At 44.1% G+C, this 23,331-nt stretch overlaps 1 protein-coding gene across 3 annotated transcripts in view; it reads right to left on the bottom strand.

Annotated features, from left to right (window-relative positions):
• Window positions 1-23,331, bottom strand: part of STX8 (syntaxin 8) — a 104,573-nt gene that overhangs the window by 51,746 nt on the left and 29,496 nt on the right. Inside the window, exon 7 of one of the 3 annotated variants that reach the window (XM_055797875.1) lies at window positions 7,831-7,961. The exons of the other annotated variants lie outside the window; for them this stretch is intronic. Within the exon in view, the coding sequence (XP_055653850.1) occupies window positions 7,846-7,961 (116 nt within the window). The 3' untranslated portion in view covers window positions 7,831-7,845. Of the gene's footprint in view, window positions 1-7,830; window positions 7,962-23,331 lie in introns of those variants that run through there. 3 annotated transcript variants of the gene reach the window in all.

Here is a 23,331-nt window from a genome sequence, read left to right as displayed (position 1 = left end):
AAATGTGATGAGCACCTTTCCCCAGGGCAGGCCAACTTAACCCTATGCTCTGCCTCTGGAATGAGCAGCTCAAATACCACAAGCTCCTCATCAAGAACCTCTGCAGAACCCCAACATCATGCAACAGCAGATGCAAAATTTAGTTTTAAAAAAAAATAAAATCCACTGTTCCTAATTATGGGAAGGCTTCCATTAGCCTCAGAGGGGGCTAGGCCTTCACACAGTCTTTTGAACCATCTTCATGTACAGCCCTAGGGAAGATGCTCTCCAGCATACCCAGACCCAGGTGATGAAGATCAGTGACAGCGTGCTGGGAACACACCAGAAGGGGCCATGAGGCCAGGTGGAAAGATTTTCCTCACCAGCCTGTCCCTTATACCCATAGGAGCTGACAAGAACTCCAGGCAAGTTCACCAACACCATACTCAACACGAACCACCACCTTTGCCAAATGCTAAAAGCTTATTTCTACCAGCCAACAGGTACTGCCAGTCTTCTCCACTTTATACATCCACAGTTAAACCTCTTCTAAAATAACTCTGTCTCACCTGAGCATCAATTCTGCTCAAGATATGTAGAGAACAGGAAAATGCAGAACCATGTATTAGTGAGATGTCAAGTCTGCAAAACACAACTTCCAGTTTAATAAACGTTCAGGTTGGTAATAAGCCAACAGAGCATCACTGTATTCACCACAAGAGCATCATGCTGGGGACAGCTGCATGGCATTATCCTCTTGGATCACAAAAAAGGAGGAAAGCCACTTTAGAATTGGTCTATCAATCATGGGAGGAACCAGAAAACTTACAAGTGCTTCATGGTTACAGTATTGAAAGCAGCTGATAAAGCTAAGGTCAACCCAGGCATCTGGGACTAATCTCCAGCTGACATACTTCATCAAGCTCTAACAGGAATCAATGGTAAATTGACTAAATTAGCAAGAGGAATACATCATCTAACAACATGTTTAGAGCTGAACAAACACAAGAAAGCAGATGCATTGCAGTGAAGGCACTCCTCTGATACTGCCGGAATTATTTGTGTCCTACCTGCCCAGAAGTCTGAAACAGCCTAAAAGCACATAAAAACTCTTGAATTGATGGCTCAAAATATTCCATTCCAACTCTGCAGTCATGGAAAAAGTTCCGATTACTCAGAGAAGTGGTTAAAAACAACAGAAGGGGTGGAAGAAGAACTTCCACAGATAAGACGACCTCAAGTCTACGAATCCTGGTTAGCCTTAGCTAATGATTTTCTTTCTTCCCACTTCCTTCCACCAAAAGTTGTGCCAACTTTCCACATGCCCTCCCATGGATTTTCTGCAGATGTGGCTGAACACTTACTGTTTAGCGTGGCTCTGTGCCCGTGGATTTTTGCAGAGCAAGGAAAGGCTGTTATACAGAGGGAGCCCTTATACAGCTGCTCCACTCCTCTATGATTTTCTCCTTTCTACAGTTCATTTGTTGATAGGACCAAAAGTGATTAATTGGCAAAAGCTGCACAAAGCTGAGGGTTTAGTGCCACTAAGCAATGTGTCTGCAAGACAATTCTGAAGACCGTGGCTAAATACTGGTTTGATCTTGATGCACGAGTTCTGAATTCCAGTGTGACAAACTCCAGCGCAGGAAGGAAACCTTAAGCTTCCACTTTATCAAGCTACACAAATACATGGTTTATCAAACTGAAGAGATTACTAGTGCTTATTGTGCTTCTCCTGCAACTGTTTGCAGAAGCTGTTTGATTGCTCTCAAATGTATGGGAACAAGTCAGCACGCTACCTTACTGCGGCAGCAGCAAGAGTTCATACATCAAACAACATTTTCTCTAGCCAAACTGCTGTTTCCAAAAAAACTCCCCACCACCACCAAAAAAAGAAGGGAAAGAATGTGAATACATACAGGCCAAAAAATCCCAGCTCTGTGTGTGCGTTCTCAAAGTCATTATGTTTAATTACTCAACTTACAACATCCCACCTTAAAAAAAAAAATAAAAATACACTGATACTACATAAGGCACTTTTAGCCTAGGGTTTTTATTTTTTTCCTGATTTTTAACTAGGAAAAATGAAAGCCTTTTTTGTCATGTTAAACCCTTTTCTTAGCGCACTTGTACTCATCTGTTTCTCTACAACACGGTAAAGAGGCAGAGATCCTTCTGACAAAAACAAACATCAACTGAATATACAAAACATGCCTCTTCTGCTTGCAAAATTGCAGGTCTACTGAGGCTTCCTAAATCTGATCAGAACACCAATTGGGTTATTAGTCCTAAATAAAAAACCACAAGCTTTATCACTTTACAACCTCAGTTTTAATAAATCACAATGTAAAGCTCTGCCACCTTTACTTCATTATATTTCTCAAGGCAACTTGAGAAAGACCTGCCCTGTAAGATCTGCCCTTTTTAACATGTGAGACCAGGAGTTCAATTTTAAGACATCTGGTAGTACAGGCTCCTAATGTCTGCTCTTCCCATATGGGCTTGGAGAAAGTTATAGATGTTTTCATCTTTTCTTTGAAAGGACAATGAACTCTTGCTGCATCATTTCCAACCCAAATAATTCTGAAACCCAAACGGATATTAATTGATAGATGCATTGTATGAATCTTCCCGAGCACAAAGGATCAGATTCAATGGCTTGGCTGAGGCCATTATGTTTCTCTAAAAAAAAATATGTTTTGGACATTAAACACCACTATTATACCCTTTTCCAATTCAGTCATGCTTTAGAGAATCCCTGCACTCTGGTCAGACCCTTCTCACCCTGCAATGGTGACAATGGTGAACAGCCGCTGCAGCAGACCTGCACCACCTGGCCCTTCCTCCACGTACCCAGAAAACAAGGATAATCCTATTTATAGGCCCCCTCATGAAATTGCAGGGGTCAGTTTGTCAAATCAGAAAGCATGAGCTACTATCTTTACCAATAAATATCTGGGAAACACTGCCATTTCCAAGTGAGCACCCACAGTTGTCCCCCCATTGCTACGCGCGTTTTAGCAGAAGCAATACCCCAACCACCCTTTAACCCGCGCTAATTGCATGAAGATGCATAATGTGATTATTTGACATTTTGTAACATCTTAAGAAGCATTTGATATGGGCAGTCACAGGTGCACCGAAAGCCAAACGGTACCTGCAGCCTGGCCAAAGATGACACACTTTCAAGTCTCTGGATTTTAAAGTTTCACATCACCAGCTAACAGCAGTATTTCAAGACTTCAGATGTTAGGTTCTGGGCCTCAATCTTAAATTATTTTTTCAAACCCTCTTAAAACACATTTAATCCTTTGTTTTCTTTCCGAGGAGAAAAGTTTCACATCTGGACTGTCAACCTGCATTCCAAAGCATTAGCCTGGCAAATTAAAGCAGCTGAGCTGTAAATCTCCAAAAAGAGGACTTGTCATGGAAATCGCAACTCAGCATTAACTATGAGCCCAGTTCAGCAAGAAAGCCAACATAAAAAGCCCAAACAATGCAGGCAGCCCCAAGACAACTTTGAAAATGAATCCTGCTGTCTGATAGAGCAGGCTAACCTAACCTACCCAGCCTTGCAGCATCATCTCTGTACCTAGCTTTAATCTGAAACAGTCACGTAAGAGCCCTCTGTGAGCAATCACCAGTTACACAGACGAATTTTGCATCGTTTTCTATAACTAGCACCCCAATGTGATGCAAAGACTGCAGTTTTCTAATATGCCTTCTGAAAGCTGAATGCTCAGTCCCTATGAACTCTAAGAGAGCCAAGCTCCTTGCTCCCTTGGACTGCCACTTCTAACGGCTCTCTCCTGGCTACACATATCTGTAAACAGGCAACAAGATAGAAAGCAAGAGGATAAGCTCCAAAGATTTAAATTCTCCCAGCCAGACTTCAATGGAAAGCCAAATGTCAGCAATGCTGATGCAAACTGAACCAGAGGCAAAAGGGTGTAGGACAGTAAAACTGATAAAAATAGAAAAATCATAATCTCCCCAGAGCCCCAGGATAATGGCATGTAACTGAAGTGTCTCAGCTAATGTAATAAAAAAGTGTTAATGTAACATTTTTTGATCATTGCACCATTTATTTATTCAGATTTTTAGATTTGTAAGTTAGCTGCTAAAAAGAATTCCATTTTTGCTATTAATTTCCACCCCCCACCCCTTTTAGATGGAAAGCAGTTTTGGAAAAAAAACAACTATAGGCTTAACTCAGCTCTGGAGTAGGCTGGAAGAAAGGACTGGCTGATCCACAGAAGACATCTAAGCAACAACGGCCTGGTTGGTTAACTCTTCTGTCAGCACTCACTTCACAAAACACTCTTCAGTCTAACTCAATTACTTCTTATACTTTATACTAAAGTACTTTATTAAATCTCTCTTCCTACCAAACATACAATGCAGAGCTTTGTGTGCCAGGCTCTTCAGATTATTTCCTTCTTTCAGCCTCACTCCCCGACTGCGTCTCCGCTGACCTAAGCCACACCGAGTACCAGTTCATTCACCTTCACCACTGCCGAACAACCAAGTCCTCCGACTTTTTCCAAAACCTGGCCAAACACTCATCGTGATCAGCTCAAACTAGTTCTGAATTAACAGCGTGACGGCAACATTCTGCTGCCACATGGAATCTGCCAAAAAATACCCTTATCCTGTAACGACTGTAACCATAACGCAGCCAGCTTGCTAACAGATACAGTTACTAGAACCACATTGAGCCCTTCCTTTCTGGTTCCTAAACGAACAAGAACACACAGAAGTTTTGCTCTCAACCAAGACAAGCACTAAGACACCCGTAGCTTGATAGCCAAAGGAAAAACATTGTTATCTACCCACATTACTGCTACCAGCATCCTGGGACACCAGAACGGCTTCCTCTACTATTTTTGGGATGTGTTTTGGGATGCAACCTGCCAACTTTTCCCACTCTGTTTACCATCTCATACTCTCCACCTCCTGTGCACTGACTCAGTAAGCTCCAGGCTAAACCTACGCACGTATCCATGTCCAATTGCTCCCGAGGGCATCAGAAGCAAGAGGTCAGGGGGAAGAGACAAGACATGCTGCACCTGACTCCTGCCTTCCCCGAGGTGATCCTGCCACAACAACACTGTGTGCATCCCTTCTCCAGGAGGTGCTGGAGGATTACCCGGTGTCTTCTATCTGCAGACCTTTCAACAAAAGACACTATTATAAGATTAAAACCTAGCTGAAGTAATTGTGTATGGAAATTCCTTTTATTAGGGCTGTGGATCAAGCCTTATCAGGTTTCGCGGCTCAGAGAGCAGACTCTGACAGCCAGGCATGTTTGTTAATAGCTATTCCAGCTGCAGCCGACTATTTCAGCTCACCTGTTTTTTTGTCACCCTGAAAATAAGACACACCACCATGTTCTGTAACAGATATTTTCATTAGAGTAACACGTTTCTCCTTCATCACTTAATATCAAGTGCTCAGCATAATTAAACTGGTTAACACAATGTCTCTGCCATCCAGCATGCACCGATACCCCATTCACTACTCATGGCACCAGACAGCTGAGGCTTACTCCTGGCATGGGTCTCAAAAATGGAAAAAAAAGCTGTTTGAGGCACTAGAAGAGTGTCCACTCCAGTCTACAGTCCAGAAGCAGCTATCCAAAAGTTCAAGTAAATGCTTGAAACAGGGCAAAAAGTGTTACAACAGGCAAAGGACAATAAATAACAGACAAGAATTTGACAAGAGTGCCAACGTCATCAGGGGTTATGTTCCTATACCCGCTGTAAAGCGCTGCATGACTGCAGCAGTCAGAGCAGCTTCAGTGAAGCCCCCCAGGTCAGGTGAGTGAGATGCAGGCAGGCTGGGACACTGACACCAGTAACCACCAGCTCTGTGCTGGTATTCAGTGCCCAGCTTAAAAACCCGTCATTGCCAAGGATTAACACTTACTGTGCTATACAGGTGAGCCACCAGGTACCACCTACCATGGCACATGGATACGAACCAGCAATAGAAACATGGAGCAAAACAGAGCAGAGGAAGGAGAGGAGAACAAGTACGCCAGCAGAGAGAAACGGGATGGCCTAGCAAGCTGCATATTCCCTGACCTTAAACTTGACTGCCCAGATTGGTTCAGACATTTTGATTTTCTACCTCAAGCTGTGATCACCAGGCATCAGTTCCTTCTCAAGGAGGCTTAAACAGAGCACTGAAAACCCACCTGTCAAAGCCTGACATCCTTCTCCTACCAGCAGCTGAACATGCGGCCGGCCTGAAACACATTCCTCCCAGGTAATACACAACATATTTTGAGATCTCAGCTGAACAAGATTTCGGCTCACCAGCTCCCTTTCCTCTCCTACTATCACCTATTTTCCAAACTCTGAATGCCCTGGAGATGCTACTTACAAGAGAAGTCAGACAGAAAACACACTGTTTGCTGAGATGCTTTGCTGGCAGTTATAACGTGCAACATGAAAACCTAAAAGAGCACAGCCCAGGCCAGACAGAACATGCTGCATTTCTCAGGGCACTTCAACAGCCTCCAAGAGAAGTCTTCTTTGAGAATAACACCACAGAAGCACAGCATTTTCTCCTATTTCTTTTCTTGTCCTCAGCATGCTTACTGAGAGTCTAATCTGGTTTCTTAGATGCTATTGCCACTGTCATGTGGGGTTCAGATACTTTAAATGCCTTTTAAAGTTGGTTGTTCTCACTTCCAGCAAGTTCCTCACCTCCTACTGCACCTGAAAGTTTTAAGATGCTGGGAGGAACAATACATATAACCTCAGTGCTTAACATCCTTGCAGAAGAGGAAGACAATGCAAGGCCACATAAAATCCTAAAACTCATCCCACAGAAGCTCCTACAGCCAAACCAAACCCATCTGGTCCCAGGAGAGCGCTACGGCAAGATGCAATTCACAGTACCAGCTCAAATCACTGTCAGCATCACATCCAAAGGGTCACTGTCACTGATACGCTGAGCACCCCATCCCCCCCAAGCATCACCCCCACATGGAGCTGCATCCACCCCAAGCCCTGCTGACGAAACTGGATGCACCAAGTTTCTCCCTGTGTCAAGCTCATTAACACAGGCTTGGGCACTTTCACTCCATCCAGCCCCCAATAACAGATATATGCCCTTGGAGGTCTTTGAAACTTAATTCTTAAAGGTTTAGGGCTGCAGGTGTTTAAACAGTTAGCAAAATATCACATATGCCTTAAGCATCCTCCTTGCTTCAAGTTTTCTTCGTTCTCTTGGCCAAAGGAGAATGATGCGTGCACCTGTGGATGCCAAGAGCAGATGAAAGCCCCGAATTGGCGACCACGTTGGCTCAGCACACAAACCTCTCCTCCCAGGCATCTCCTCCTCTACAGGCTGATACTGCTCCTCGTACCGGCCTGTCATAATTCTGGAGTAAATGAAAACCAAACACCAAAGGAGCGCTCATTTTCTGATGTTTATTGGCTGAGGTAATGGCTCCAAGCAAAAAACGTTGCTTTCACAGGGCAGAGCACACTGCTCATAATGCAAGCTTTTGAAGTCCAGCAAGAAAAAAAAAAATAAAGAGGGTTTTGTTGTTTTGTGTGGGGGGTTCCCCCCCCCTTCTTTTTTTGAGCTATGTGATACAAACCAGCTTGATACACAAATTAGAGGTGATCTCATCAGTCCATTAGCCCAACTAAAGCAAGACCATCACTTGCGAGGGGATGTGCTGGCTAGATACTACTGATTGGCCTGTGAGTAGCATTAATATGGGGGTACAAATGCAGCCTTCATTACACAGGCAAGGCATGGCTCCCAGCTTTCAATCTGCTGCAAACAGTTTCGCTGTATTGAAAAGTGGGATTTTAGAGCGGCGTCTCCCACTTACCACTCCAGTATTTAGGCAGAGACTATGGCTAGTCTTGCCACCTCTCTTGATAGAAGGAAATGACCTACAGACATCATATGCATCGCTGATTCACACGAAACAGATGCCTTGTACAGAGTGTCAGCCCCTGAAAGGAGGGGAGGAAAAGCACTTGAAAATTCACTAAGAATAGTAAAACGTGGTTTAGAAGCTTTCGCCTTTCATTTCTCATAAACTAGAACTCCATCACATCTTTCCACCAAGTTTCTTTTGATTTCTTTGTTGTAGAACTAACAATGCTTGAAAGCTAAGAAAGTCTCATTTCTAAGATGTTTCTGTTTTCAATCGAACAGCAGAACTATTTGTTTTCCTAGCCAGTGATGGAATTAAACAATTTGTCTTTGAAAACTCTATAAGCCTTCACCCTGACAACCCCCCCATCTGCTTTTCAGATTAAGGTACTTTGATTTTTACCAGCTAAAGGTTTATGAACTGCTGTATAAACCCAATTACTCTCATAGTAAATTATTTAAAGCTTACATGTTATTTTTTAAATTTTTCCCCATGGACTACTCTGGAGATTCAGAAAAGGAAAGGCTCACTACAGCATTTTGAATTGAAAATGTGTAACAGGGAAAACCATGGAGCTTCCAGAAACTCAGAATAAAAAAAAAAACCCTCAACATATTTAAGTGAGGACGAGACATACCCCAAGAGAAACTTTTCAGGATAGGACTGTTTAAAAAAAAAAAAAAAAAAAAAAAAGAGCTACTTTCAGTGACAGGGAGTTCTTTAAAAACAGATTAAGTTTCATCTGAGGCAGTATTTATTCCTTAGCTGGTCTCTGCCTCACTTCCTGATTGAAAACTGGGAGAGGAGGGATTTTCATGTTCTCACTTTGGATGCCATCAGCAGAAAACACACAGTGGACAGTGTTTCATTTCAAAGGAAAGCTGCCCTTCACACTCACTGTCTCTGTTTTGGCTGTGTCCACAAAGGGACAGAGCATCCCAGGAACACACAGGGCAGGCTGGAGTCCGGGGTGGGATAACAAGGGAAGACATGTGGAACACATGACAAGAAGCACTAAGCCCACTGCTGCTTCTCCAAACCGGGACTGATCCAGAAGAAAAAAAAACCACCAGGGCCTGGCAATAATCACAGCATAATGCTAGCAGGAGCTAATTCATTTTCAGGTCACCAGTTCTGGGACAATTTGCATTGCCCAGAGAAAGCAGCAGGGCAGGCAGCATTGCTGCCCCTACAGCAACTCGCCTTATAGATCAATTCCTGAGCCCAAATCCTCCAGTCTCTGAGCAACTCTTCTCCACTGAGAAACAGAAATAAGCACAAAATCTCTCATTTACACTCATGGTGCTTTAGCAAGAGTACTGCAGGGATGGCATTGGCTTGGCTACAGTATGACTACAGTATTATTTGGGGACCACTAACAATGCACCTTTATCAAAAGCTAAGGAAAGATCCTCACATTCAATTGCTACATTTTTAGTTTTAGGACAGTTGAGTAACTGTTTCCGTAAATTAGTATTTGTCATGTGCAAACTGTTAAAGAAAGTTGTAGCTCTAGGCAAGTTAACAAGAGTGACCAGAAGGTTTAAGAAATGTCCCCTCAGGATGTACCCAAACCAGGGCACACAAAAGGAAGGCAGGGGAACACCCCACTTTTAAGAGCTGGCATTCACAGCGATTTGTTCTGCACGGTTCTCTTCCTGGTACGTTTTGTCATTTATGCATTCAAGCACAAAAAAAAGTGTGTTAAAACAGCATCACAGCAACACTGAGTGATTCACTTGAGATGTCTGGTCTGCATGTGCCTGTGGTGCAAAAGACTGACTTACGTGACCAGAAGCATTGATTTCCAGCATCCCAGCTCACTCTCCCTTCTGCCACCAGCACAGCATGGCTAAGCAGCAGCCAGGTGAAGTGACTTATTTCGATTTAACAAATTAGGGAGGAGCAGGCAACAGCACTGACTCCCACAAGCTTAATAGTGCTAAATCAAAGTGATGCTTTCCTTCAGAGTTGCAGGGCTGACTGAAGAGGTTCAGCGCTGTGTCCCACACAGCATTAGAGGAATGCCAGGGAAAGCACGCAGCTCGGACAGCACAGGGACCAGACCCCCAGCCGCAGAATGATATATAGTTTCTCAAGAGCTCCTCACTGTGAGACTGGCCTGGGCTGTCACAGCAGCATTAACAGATTTCAATTGGGGGTGGTTACCCACCGAGTGGCCCCCAGACAAGGAAGACCAAGGTGCTGAGCTGCAGCTGGTTCAGGAAACAGCCACATTGCCTGCCAGCGCAGTCAGTCTGTGCCACCCTACCAAGCCCTGCAGAGCTGCCCCTGGGGCAATGAGGACTCCTGCCTCCAAAGACTCATCCCTGGTGCCTGTCTGCAAGGCAAAACAAGCAGGAGTTTTCAAAGTTGTCAGTTTTCTAACGTAAAGCGCTAGCAACCAGGTATGCAAGAGAAGGTAGAGGGGAGTTACAGCTAAGAGGGAGCTCTGAAAAGCATCCGTACGGCACCTTGCTTTGCCAGGCTGGTGTCTAGGAATGCTAAAAAAAATAGGAGAACAGTTTAAAAGACCTCGAGAGCACAAGAAACTCAAGAGAGCACAAGCAGAGCATGCTGTGCTTTGGCCGCACTGCGCTCTCCCACCAGCTGCAGCTTTGCCCCCATGTCAGTTCCTCTCCTGCTGCCTCCAGATGCACCAAAACTCAACTCAGCCCTGCAAGGACACAGCCCCAGCCAGTTTCAGAGCCAAAACTCCGGGGTCCATCTGAGTGAAACTAAGCCCATCACTCCAATCTGACAAATCAGTTTTCCTCTCTTCACAAGCTTTTTTTTTTATTTTTGAAAAATTTGTTATTTTGGTATACTTGGTACGCTTTCTCCTTCAATTCATCTCTACCTTCTATATATCGCTTTGGCTCAGATCTCCCATCCCTAGTGGGAGTCAGGCCCCATGAATTTAGGACACTAATCAAACCTAGCACTTGTCCAGACCAGGAAAGGAGTTGATGGCACTTTATCCTCTGACCCCAGCATAGATCCAGTCCAGATGAAATGGGTTTTGTTGCCTTGATTACCTTCTGACTCCTAGTCTCACTGAGGCCAAGGACATTGATGCTGGTCTGTAATACCGTGTCACGTACAAAAGGACTGATCCATCTGTGTCAGCTTTCAAAATTCCTGCAGAACACTGTGCATGCTTATCACACTTTTAATAAAAACTATGATGTAATATGTTTCCCAGAGCAGTTGCAGACCACCTGCCAGCACCCCACAGAGAGCCAGTGCTCTGTCTATGCTTGCTTGTACCATTTAAGTTCCATTAATCTTGTATTTGCAGCAATACTAACTTCACAAGGGATCATATCATTAGGTTCTTCCCCAGCTATTATCATCACCGGAGTCCTTGAAACTGCACAAAGAGAAGTCCATCTCTGCAAAACAGGGCGGTGTGCCAGAGGTGCTCCGTGGGTCTGCATGGAGCTCTGCAGCTCCCCAGGCTGGGCAGAGCCATCCCTTGAACCCTCTTGCACAGCACCAGCACCAAATACTGCTCTACCTTCAAGTGCTTCAGAGGTTTCTTTTTTCTTTAGGATCTACTGCTAAAGCTCCCGTATTTTTTAAGGCTCCTCCCATCATACCATAGAATCCCAGTATCCTCACCTCCTTCTGTTAAGATTCCTCTGTCTTGCACTATAGTTTGCTATAATACAAAAAGTATATCAAATAATCAAGTATTTTGCAACAGAAGATTTACATTACACAGGCATCTCTATTATGCAAGCACTGTGATCTCAATGCCAATCCTAGCATCTGCAATTACCAAGTTTGGCCCCTCTATCAACTGAGCCTCCTCTCAAATCCCCAATTAGTTACGGGAGGTCCTGCCCATGCCTCCCTTTTGTCTGCTCTGCTCACAGGAGTGTTTTAGGAAGTTTTAACAAATCACTGCCATGGCAGCGTCAAGCTGTCAACATAACCACAAGCCTACTCTGTTTATGAAAGGGATACGCTGTAAAACAGCCTCTGCAACAAGGCATTAGATTGCAGAGCCCAGCCCTCCGTACAGCCCAGGACGCAGCGCTTCTCAGGAGGGCTGAAAATAGCAATGCTTGATTATAAAGCTAAGCCCATCTATCAGCAGTAAGTACTCAGAAAACCTGATCCAGACTACGAGGAAGAAAAAACACTCCCAAGTTTTCTGAAAAAGGAAACAAAAAGCTTCCAAGCTCATAATTTAGGAGAGATTTGAGAACTGGAATATCTACAACAGTTTAGCCACCTAATAATCTTAACAAAACGTTTTAAGTAAGTTCTGTTTTACCTAGCAAGGGTACAACCACTATAGGGAACGTTTAGCTAAACGTAAGGCTAAAGGCACCTTACAAAACCAGCCAACTCTTCCATGATGCTGCTCAGAAGCTGCCGGAGGTGACAGCATCTCCCTGCCAAGGGACAGCCAGCCACAGGCAGTGGCACAGAGAAGGACCATGCAGGCACTCTGCCCAGGCACAACACAAGCCCACTAGAAAAAAATCAAAATATTAAGAATAAAGCAAGAGGAAGCAGGTAATAAAAGCATTAGAGAGATGGCAAATTAAGAAAGGAGTTTCCCTCCTTGTTTGGTTTTGGTTTTTAATTTTTTTCCCCTTTGGAAAAAGAGCAGGAAAGTTACTCTCTTATGCAAGATGTTTCATTCACATTATCATTCTGACATCTCATTCACAGGCCCAACAACCCAGGGAAAAGGTCAGACGCTGTGTAATGGCTATACATTAAGCAGCAATGAAAAACAAGACGCATCCCACACTGAGGACACACTAATGGCTCTTTTGAGTCAACACATACCTAATTCACTTTTTAAGACTTTAAGTTGCAAATTTTTATTCAGCTTTCACAGCACAAATAGCCACAAGAAAGCTACCCCAAACCCCAGTTTGCCAAGTCAGGAGTATTTGATATGAAGGTCACTTCCTCCAGCCCCAGGCAAACTGCTTTAAACCCTTTACCAGACAAAAGTAAAAAGTAAGTACAAGGAATACTTGTATTGATTTTACGATACAAGACACAGGTCAAACATTGAGTGCACAAAAATAATTCACACTTCTCCAGGAACATAAAAACATTAAATACTCAGAAATGCTCTGTGCTGGCATCAGTGGGGTGCAACAGTTAATTTATTAAGACAGATTAATGCAACCGCAAAACCTACAGCATTAAAAGGCAATTTTGACCTCTCTAGATTGGCTGCCAATATGATATAGGTCCAAAAAGAAATTACCCTTTTCTGCTGCGACAGAACAATAAATTGGCTTCCTCGAATACAGTGGTTAAAGAATCCAAGTTCCTGACCTTGAATGTTTTACTAGTAGTATGCTGTGCTGTAGGGAACAATCAGGATGACATTTGCTGAAATGTGTGGGATTTATGATATAATAGGTTGCACATATGTGCCAAAAGCGGAAAAAAAAAACCCTCTTAAAACCAAGTAAATCAAGATTAATTAGCTACTAAAATAGCTAAGAGAACTTAGTGCAGTACAGGTGGTAGAACAAACCATCTTACTTTCTGTACACAGTGACTAAAGTTATTTTTGAGGCCACACTGTACGTGTATCTTCGATCACACTCTCACTGGGAAAAGCAAAAATTGCTGCTCCTTTGTAAACTTCTCTTTGTAATTCTGTAGGTTTTCACTTTCATAAACAAATGTTACACAGTCCTTTTATAGAAAGTCCCATGAAGTCCACAGGAAAATCCCATATTGTCTGCCTTTGATCATCAAGACAGACTGAAAATTAACTCATGGTATTTTTATAGTGATCCTTGTATTAAGGGAGAGGACACACCGCACACGTGCACCTCTCCGCTCTTATCAGATTCACACTCACTTTCCCCCCCTCCCTTTCCATCCAGCCTGGTGACTTTTTGTTTTATTGCTGCTAATTGCAATTACAGGTGTTCAGAAATCGACAGCCTGAGAGATGCCTCATACCTTAAATGCCATCCCCGCAGCCCAGTGCTTTGCTGCGGACTGTGTCTCTCCAGCAGCACTGAGCAGGCTTCGGGATCACAAAAGCAAACATTCTCCTGAAATCATAGCAGCCTGACTTTTTTTTTTTTTTTTTCCCTCTTTCCCTTGCCCCAAGAATGTGAACAAGTTGTTAATACCCTGCAATCTGCTCGGTTTCCCTCTTAATCCTCAGTTTAACCAAGCCTCTCCTTGCAGGAGATCATATCAGTATGTCCCTCACTGTCAAACAATGCGGAAAAGAGCCAATGTTATTGTGAGCCTGAGGTGGAACGACTCAATTCCCAGCAGGAGATCAATTTGTACAAGGAACCAGCGAGTTCTTCTCTAGCAGGGGTAACCACTTCAATTGAGTCAGACTCCCTGTGACAACAAATATCCTCGATGGGATATGGTCCGCTAGCAAGAGCTCACACAAAGGCTGCCGTTCCCTCTCCGCAGGTCAGGAGAGTGCGACATGCACACCTCCTCTCCTCCTGCACAGGTCTTCAACCCAGACACCTTTACACAACTCTTCACATCCCACAGGCATCTCTCGACACTGATCAGGGATCACAGGAAAAGATGCCTTGCAGTCTGTCGTGGTCTTTTTCCACAGGAACCCACAGCCTAGAAATCTGAACCACATCCCTCCTTCCAGGTACTTGTGCTCTAAGCTTGTTATTCTGCAACATGGTAAACTACCCACCGAGTTTATTTTCACACAGTTTTCAGCAGCTCTCAGCTCCCCACCAACTACGCAGCCAAATTCAAAGCCATTTCCAGCACCAACGGCAACACTGCCCCAGGGCTGCACACCCTTTGGATTGTTGTACAGCCCACCCACAGCATCCAAGAAAACCAGAGACCAAGTTACTGACGTTACCAACACCTACAAACCTTTTTGTTATGTTACCCCAACCTGGGAAAACTTAAGTTATTGACAGACAAGATTAACATGAAAATAGGGAAGAGACATATAGAGCAGACTGACTTAGAGAGGCAAGGAGGACCAGCTGATGCAGGGCCACTTGGGTACCCAAACAGTAAGATCTGAGCAAGAAGTCCCTCCTCTCCAGGTTTTTGGAAGTCTCCTTTAATACTTACTTAACTGTTTATTGGCTATTTGAGCTATTTGCTAAAGACTCGACATCTTCTGCCACTTAACTGCAGAGTGAAAAAACTCCTTCATCCGCTCTTGTAGGTACCAAAGTACCACCGTGAGCAAACCAGAACCTGGATTTACATGGGAAAATAGCTGCTCAGCAAAAGCCTCCCACATGAACACCCTGATCCCAGCTAAGAATACCGACAGACAAAATTAGCATGGAAAAGCTTTAAATCCTCATCAAAACTTGATTTCTGTAAAGGCTTCCCTGTTTAGGGAAACGTGAAAGGGATGCAGTCAAAGCGAACACCACACCATCACCTGAGTATTTTCAAAACACATTCTCATTGCTTTTCATTTTCCAAAAACATAACCAAAAAAGCGACGGAGAAGTCCGCATTACTCTGTGACCGTTGAAGAGACTGATGGGAGAACAGCAATACGGCAGTACCTATACACTGGGTTTACAACACTGTTACTCTCAGAATTGATGGACGTATTAATTGGAGACAGCTGCAAGGAAAAATATCTTAACGACATGATTCATTAGTTTTCATAGATAATTACATCTGCTCACGGCCTCACAGTGAATCATTCATTTAGGGAATTTTTGGGGTATTAAATTTAAATGCAGTAATCAGATTTGTTAATCTGTGGGACAAGGCAAACCAAACAAAATTTTATTCAGGGAATTGTTTATACTTTCAACATTGACATTAATTCAGCAGCAGGAAAAAATTAACAGCATAATACATGCTCATGTACGTTAAAAATTATTAATGGTAATCTCCTTCACTCCCCCCAGTGCTTGTAATGAGACTGTACACATTTCTCCAAGGCTGCCTGGACTGCAGGTTTTTTCCCTAGATGCATCATGATGGGTTACACAATGCAGTGGCCTTTTAAAAATATATAGGGGTTTTGTTCAAATGAATGGATTAAAATAATTGATCCTTGGTTTTGCTACTCTACAGACTCAAAATACAGCTGGTTTTTCATTGTTGTTGTATTTTATGTTTAAAAAACAAGTTTTAAGCATGGTTTAACTGGTTTTATTACTCTGAAGTAGCAGCTCATCCTCAGATAAAAAAATCTAGAAAGACTCACAGATCCAGGTCAGTTCCCCTCCTATCATGTCACAAACTTTAGTAAACTGAACTCCACCTTAAAAACAGATAATTTTTTGCCTATTTCTTCTCCTGGAAGCTACTCAGGAATTTTCTCTCTGTTTGAAAAAAAAACCAACCAAACATGTAATTTTCTTGTCTGTACTATTTATGGTCAATTTATTACCATTTTTTCTTGAACCAATATTCTTCTTCAGTTTCCATAGTTTTTTCCCTCCCCGATATTTTACTGCCAAAACACGAACAGAAAGCAAACCACATCTCCTGTCCATCCCCATCTGGCCAGACTGCACACCCGTAACATCAGAGCCCCTCTCTGTGCTATCCCATTGACCTTCACAGCCCTCACTTCTGTGGGCCCATCTCTCCTCAAATTCATTCTTCTGGAACAAGAACCTGGAAGCCAAGAGAAATTTTTTCACACAGCTGTATCCAGGTGCAGCGACCCCAGCTGCCACGGTAGCCCCAGACACACTTGTCAGCTGCTCTGTCATACCGATTCTCTCGCCACCAAACCAGCAAATATTTGGCCAATTTGGGACAAGCTCAGGACACAGCCAATCGCTGCAGCTCACTGAACCAAAGAAACTCAGGGCTTCATCCTCCTCATCACATTTTAGGGGCTTCACAACCACCACACCATGATCTGAACCATGTTGAAGAAAACATGAGGAATCAGGCAAGAGGCATCTCATGGCATAGCAGAGAATCCCACAGACCTTCAGCAAACTAACATTCAGAGAACACCAGTGAAGGTTCACAAGCAGGAGAAATAACAGGAGAAATACCTTTTGGGGGGGTGTCAACAAACAAAGAGAAGGCCAGAGCGCCTTGCCCAAAGACATACAGCCAGTCCACGGGCAAGCCAAGGATGAAAGTCCCCAGTTCCAACCACCAGACCACAACTAATCAACAGCAGCCACACGCAGAGCAGCCCTAGGTGTACAGGAGAGAGCACCTTTGATACCACAGCTTGGATTTCTCTAAACCCACATGCTACTGCTGAGAATCAGAAATTAATGTGCAACTTGATATCTCCTGCTTTGGTGAAGCTGCACCTACGCAGTCGTATTTTTCCCCACTGAGGTTTGGGGGGCAGGGGATTGCTGCGTGGAAGCTGGAACAAATTAATATTTCCGTGAGAATTATTATTTTAAGAGAACAAACCAGCAGAAGTTAAAAGGTAAGCCAACATCTTCTATTTTCTTTTAGTTAAGCGTCTGACAACACACAGTATATTTTACTCAGGATCTAGGCCCAAACACTATATGACGATAAGCTCCTCATTAGGCTGTTACTGGAAAGCATCCCAGGCTCTGCAGTAACGTCCCAGTTCTTGCAATACCTACAAGCTTAACGCCCATGTCACAGCCATGACTTCGAGAAAGACCTTTCCCAAAGAATGGCATTTGAGGTCTCCGCTCACCTCTCCCAAAAACATGCTGCTCAGCTTTGGCTAATGCAGCACCACTTGTTTGTGTAACTGGAGAAGTGTCAAGCCCTCTCTTCCAGTGATTTAAACTCTGCCAGTGTTAGAAGGAAAACAAAGAACAAAGATGCTGAAATATCCATCATCTTGCAGAGCGCCCATGGGAGTTGCTGGAGGAATGCAGCGCGCCATGATCCGCTGGCCCCGCTTCCAGGTTACCGCCCGCTCGGCACACGCAGACTCCCTTTCCTGCGCACACGGAGAGGGCTCAGAAAAGAATTCACCTCAACGGCTCTTCCAGAGCGTGCAGGGCTCGGCAGCCCCGGAGAAGCTGCCTGGTCCGAAGGCATCACAGGCTGCCCGATGCTGGTACCACGCTCGGTGCCATACGAGCGCAGCAGGTTGCCAGCCCCCCACGCTCCTCCAGAGCGGGCACAGGCATGTCCGCACTCCGCTTGTAACGAACAACAGCTTGTAAACAGCCAACTCAAGAGCCAGAGCCGCTTGCTAAGAAGGGCTTTGGTTACTAAATGCAGAAACCCGCACAAGACATTGATCTCTCGTTTCCCAAATTCAGAACTCACATACACATATTTTATTAATAGACCGACTGCACAAATGCCAAGAAGGGAACTCTGTTCCAGTGAAAATTAAGATACCAACTTCTCTCGCACTTACTGAGAAAAGGAAGTACAAGCGGGGAGATAACTAAAATAAACTCGATAAATACAAGAGAAACAGGGTAGTAAGCACATTGAGCTGAGGCAAACAGGGTCAAACACTGTCCTCTGAAACCTCAGCATGGAAGGGCCACGCGAAGCAGAGGAACAGTCTCTGGACAGCTACTCCAAGGAAACACAGGCACAACCACCAAGTGCTCAGCGTTCCTGCCTGAAAGGACCACACACCTCTTGGTCAACGACTCCTACTCTCATCAGCAGAGTCACACTGAGCTGAGAGCAGTCTCAACGAGAAGACAGGGATGCAGAACATCCTGTACTTCCCTTACTTTATTGCATTTTCTCACTGGAGAAGTATTCATCAGCAACTGTCAGAAGTCAGCTTAAGGAAAAAAAATTAAAATGCTCTGAGACATTTTCAGGAGCAAGAGAATCAAATGAGCAGTCATGCTGCTAGAGGAGCCGAGCCACAGTGTTAGGGACAGACACCAGCGTTACAGCGGTGCCCAAACTTTGGCTCAGCGCCTTGCAGAACACACCCAAGGTGCATTAAGCACATCTCATCACTGGGATGGAGAAAAGAGACCCAGGAGACAGGCACCCTGCTCCCAGGATAAGACCGAAGGGAGAGCACATCCAGCTACTCAGTGGTGAAAAGTGTCTTAACCTGCTGAGCCTTCTCTGCTGTGCAGCACTGCGGTTGGGAAGGAACACCACCTCCCCTGAAGACAGCACCTTCTTTTTTCTTTTCTTTTTTTTTTTTTCTTTAAAACAGTTGGGCAATTGTTTTAAGGAGAAGTCTAGGACAGGAAAAACACATTCCTCTGAAACACCATCACTGCCAGGCACTGCAGGATCATCAAACCTGTAGCCACTTGCTGACCCCATGCATAAAAAGCACCTCAGAAATAACATATATGCATTATTTCAGGCAATGTTAAAAGCAAGAAGAAAAGTAGTGGGTTTTTTTTAATGAGGGATAAATTATACCTTTTGATTTCTGACTCTTCTCTTTAAACGGTTTATTCTGTGCTTCGCTCCCACATGGAAAGGATGAAGAATTATTGGGGAGGGTGGTGGTTCAGGACAGTTTAAGTGTGCATGAAACGGCTGTTCACTCTCAGCACACCACTTGTGCTCTAGCGAGATCGCCACAAACCCATGACACCACTCGTTTGTTCAACAAAGTTTCATGAATTCCAGCTGGAGACTCCTTCTTTCTTCCCCCAGGGCCAAAGAGAAATATACTGATATTTTTCATGTTTAGGATGTGGGGAAAGGCACACAGGAACATGGAAACATATTACATTGTTGGATTTCTCTTCCCCCATTCCTCCCCTGTTTTTCTAGAAGAAGGGAGTCTTCCAATCCCTAAAACAGATCAAACAAGCAGACTGCACATGAATAGCATCAGTGAGTACTGAATTCATTTACCCCTCTGAACCCCCATCCACCATACAGAAGTTACCATACAGTCACAGCAGCAACCACCAACTCGATTCCCAGCTCCTTCAGCTGGCATGAAAAAAAAATTTAGTTTGGGGGTACAAAAACAAGAGGATCCCCTGCATACAAACCTAGACTGACCCACCGGCGATCACTGCAGCACTTGAGACAGCTTTAAGCTGTATTAGCAGCTAATCAGTTTTCAGCTTTGGGCAGAAAAAGCAGCAGTGTCTGACAGCCACTGGCCAGCAATGATCCATCTCCCTGATTTACCTAGGATCTTCTAAGCAAAGTTAAATTCAGAAATTTCAGTGGTTACCACCATCCCTGTGATCTGGAAACAGCACAGGATCGGATGAGAACTTTAGCAGAGCAGCAACGAACCCCCTGCGTTATCAAGGACGGGGGGGCAGGACAACTGTGCAGTGCCTGCAGCTTATTTTCATATAATAACTGTCAGCGAGAACTATTGGAAGGCTTCTCCCCTTTCAAAAACAAATCTCTCGCTAAAGTCAACAGTGCCAGGGAGTTTATTAAATGCTTTCATCCCAGAACTGAAGAATGGCTTTTCTGCTGCGTTTGTGCTTTGGTGACGTCAGTACGTTCGGATGACTTTAGGCAGACAGTATCTGCTGCTTTTAATGCCCAGCTGCTCTATTTAATCCCTGTTAAAACTGGTTTTCCCGTTCAAATTTCCTTAAACACTGTATTGGGAGATTTGTTTAAAACATATTCCTTATAAAGGCTCCTGGCAACTCTGAAAAGCATGTTTTTCTTAAACCTTCCTACTAATTTCAGAGGATAAACTGTTCAGCTGTGACAATTTACAGCATGGACAATGTTAATGAGTTGGATGAGGAGCCGGGCCACAAAACTCCTGAGGTCCCACACCACTTCCCTCCATCTTCATTCAAACAACAGCTGCTGCCATGCTCTGACAGACCAAGTGCCACCAAGTCCTGCACAACAGCTGAGCACCTTCTTCAGTCCAACAGCCAGCCAGCAAACTTTTACTAATTTATACCTACTAACTAAGTCCCTCTTAACCAGGTAGATGACGTTAGCACAGGTCCACAGGGACTTTTACAGCAGAACAGAAAACAGTTCCTGGGTATTTTGTGCATGAAACTATTTATTGATTTATTTATTTATGTGCATGAAACTGTTTATTTATTTGTGCGTGAAACTTCCTGGATAGATGATTCCTGTAGCTGTCTGACAGTTATGGCCAGGTTCACACCTACGTTTTGCTTTCATAGATAAGAATGTTGATCATTCCTTAATTCAGTTTCACATCAAATACATAAAGATTTTTATGGTTAAGGGTTCTCTGTGCCCCCTCACACGAGGGACTCCACGGTGAGGAAAAGGAGCTGATTTTCTGTCAGCAGCACCTCACAGGCACAGCAAGCCCGACAAGGTGTCCAGTGCTGCCCTAGGAGATCCCAGCAATCTCCTCCTTGCCACCAGCGAAGATTCAACAAGCGGCACCAGACCATCCTTCCCAACACCTGCTACCATGCTCCTTACAGCCACGCACCCCACCTTAGCCCTGCCACATCTACACACCAGCAGATCTAGATTTCAACAACTGGATGCTGAGTAAAGACCCTACAATCGCCCGGCCTGCCCTGGGAAGCAACACGGAGCTCAGTATGGAAAACCCACTATTAGGTTAAATCTGTTGTTTCTAGTATTGGTTTAGCAGAAGAAAACTTTGAAAACAAGTTTCAGAAAGCGGAGAACTGGAGGGGAGGGATTAGACAAGTCTCCAGAATGAAAATGAACTCGGGAAGAACAGGAGGTTACTAAGAGTCATTTACTAAAAGTCATTTTCAGTGAACGCAACACCCAGATGTGAAGAACCTCTCCTGTTCTGTGCTTTTCTACCTCCTCCATGCTCAATACCACTGAATACTCAACTTTTCTGCTTTAAGAGCAAGCACCAGCCCCTGTGGATGAGGGTTAGCCCTGGAACAAAAAGGAGGAATACACTGAGTATACACACAAACCTTCAGACCTTCCCTTACAAAAGTCCTGTGGTCTCCAACTATGAAAGTAATTTTCCCTTCATTGAAAACACACCACCCACATGACCCATAAAGCAAAACTATTACAGTTCCTATTGTAACAAAGCATCAAATGGAGTTTTTCTGTAAGAAGTGAAGTCCCAACAACTTAACTAGTGGAAAGTACTACACTTAAGCTAAATAGGCTCTATTCAAGTTTAGCACTGCTACAATTACCAATGATTAGTGAAGTACCATAAAACAGTGGGAAAAACCCAACTGGTCAACACTGACCCCAACTGCCACACAAATGCACAAAGTGGCAGCAAATGCATAATCCAGCCCAAATTCTCACAAGCTCTTTGATCACTGGCACATGAATGTGTATCATGCTACAGCCTTCTCTCTCCATCCACAGGCTGACATTCTGAGGCAGCTTGGTGCTAGTAATAATTTCCAAGTGAAAATACTTATCTATAATGAGTATTATTACATAAAAAAGTAGTCTATGTCCTAAGCTCAACCAGAAGGAAGCTTTCCTCCCCGTTTATCTGATTTTCTATTCATTTAAAATATCATGTTTCGGAAGGCCACTTTAGAGTTCAATTCACACTGCTAATTTTCTTTGGCAAAAACCCACGTTATCTACAAACATTGGTTGAAAATCCAATTACCGAAATGTGATACCCACACCCTGTTGCATAGCAACTGGATAACACAGGGATACGGAAAATGTTGATATTCCAAAATAACAGCAGGTAACAGAACTGCTTACTAACTGCGGGCAGAGCTACATCAGTAAGATGCCCAGGTGGGATGCAGGAGTTCAAGGGGAAAGGTGCACCAGAATTAAGGTGTCACCCCACTCCGCCCACTTGCATGGGGCACTGTCCAGGACTCCCTGCCTGGAACCATCCCTCCCTGTGACACTGGTTTGGCTCGCAGCTTGTTCCTGCCAAACACCACAGCACTGACTGGCATCTCCTGCTTTCTCTGCTTCCTGCTTCCACCTGCCCCCTGCTACCACAGCCTCTGACCCCAGGAAAACGGTAAAGCTCTACTTACCCCTGCAAGCCCAAGGCAAAGCTTGCTCAGGGAAACATTAGCTGGAGAAAACGAAGCAGACAAGTTAATAGATCTGTCTCAGAGCATCTTCAAGATTTCAAAGCTTAGCCAAGCCGTGATGGATTTTTCCTCAAACTAAGGACCATCTCAGAGGCTAGCATTGGTCCCCTCCAGCACTGCATACCTATGCTACAGCACAGATACTAGACTTCTGCAATAAAGAAGCGATTAGAAGACTTTCAACACAGTAAAATAAATAATTCCCAAGTTTCTTCCCCATAATCACAATTTTTCCCCACTATAATTCTCTCACATAAAAAAAAAGCCCATGACAAACAACCAGTAAGAAACAAAAATCTTCTCTCTTCTCCACCCCCAAAAATACGGTTTTGCTCTGCATTCTTTGCAAAGGGAGGAACTGGACACCGATCACCTCTCCCCAGCACTGCTGCAGGGCAAAGGCATGTGGATTTGCACTCAGGTACTAACACAAAGATTTGGTTGGCTTTGTCAGTGGTTGGTGGTTGTATCTTCTGCCACTGTTCTCTCTAGTTTAAACACGGCATTATAAACACAAAGGTCAGAGTTACACGGAAAAAACTGTCAGGAGTT

Source organism: Falco peregrinus, chromosome 2 (assembly GCF_023634155.1).
Source record: "Falco peregrinus isolate bFalPer1 chromosome 2, bFalPer1.pri, whole genome shotgun sequence".
In the NCBI taxonomy this organism is placed as follows: Eukaryota; Metazoa; Chordata; class Aves; order Falconiformes; family Falconidae; genus Falco; species Falco peregrinus.
The sequence above is the reverse complement of the archived record's forward strand: the minus strand, read 5'-3'. Positions and strand labels throughout refer to the sequence as shown.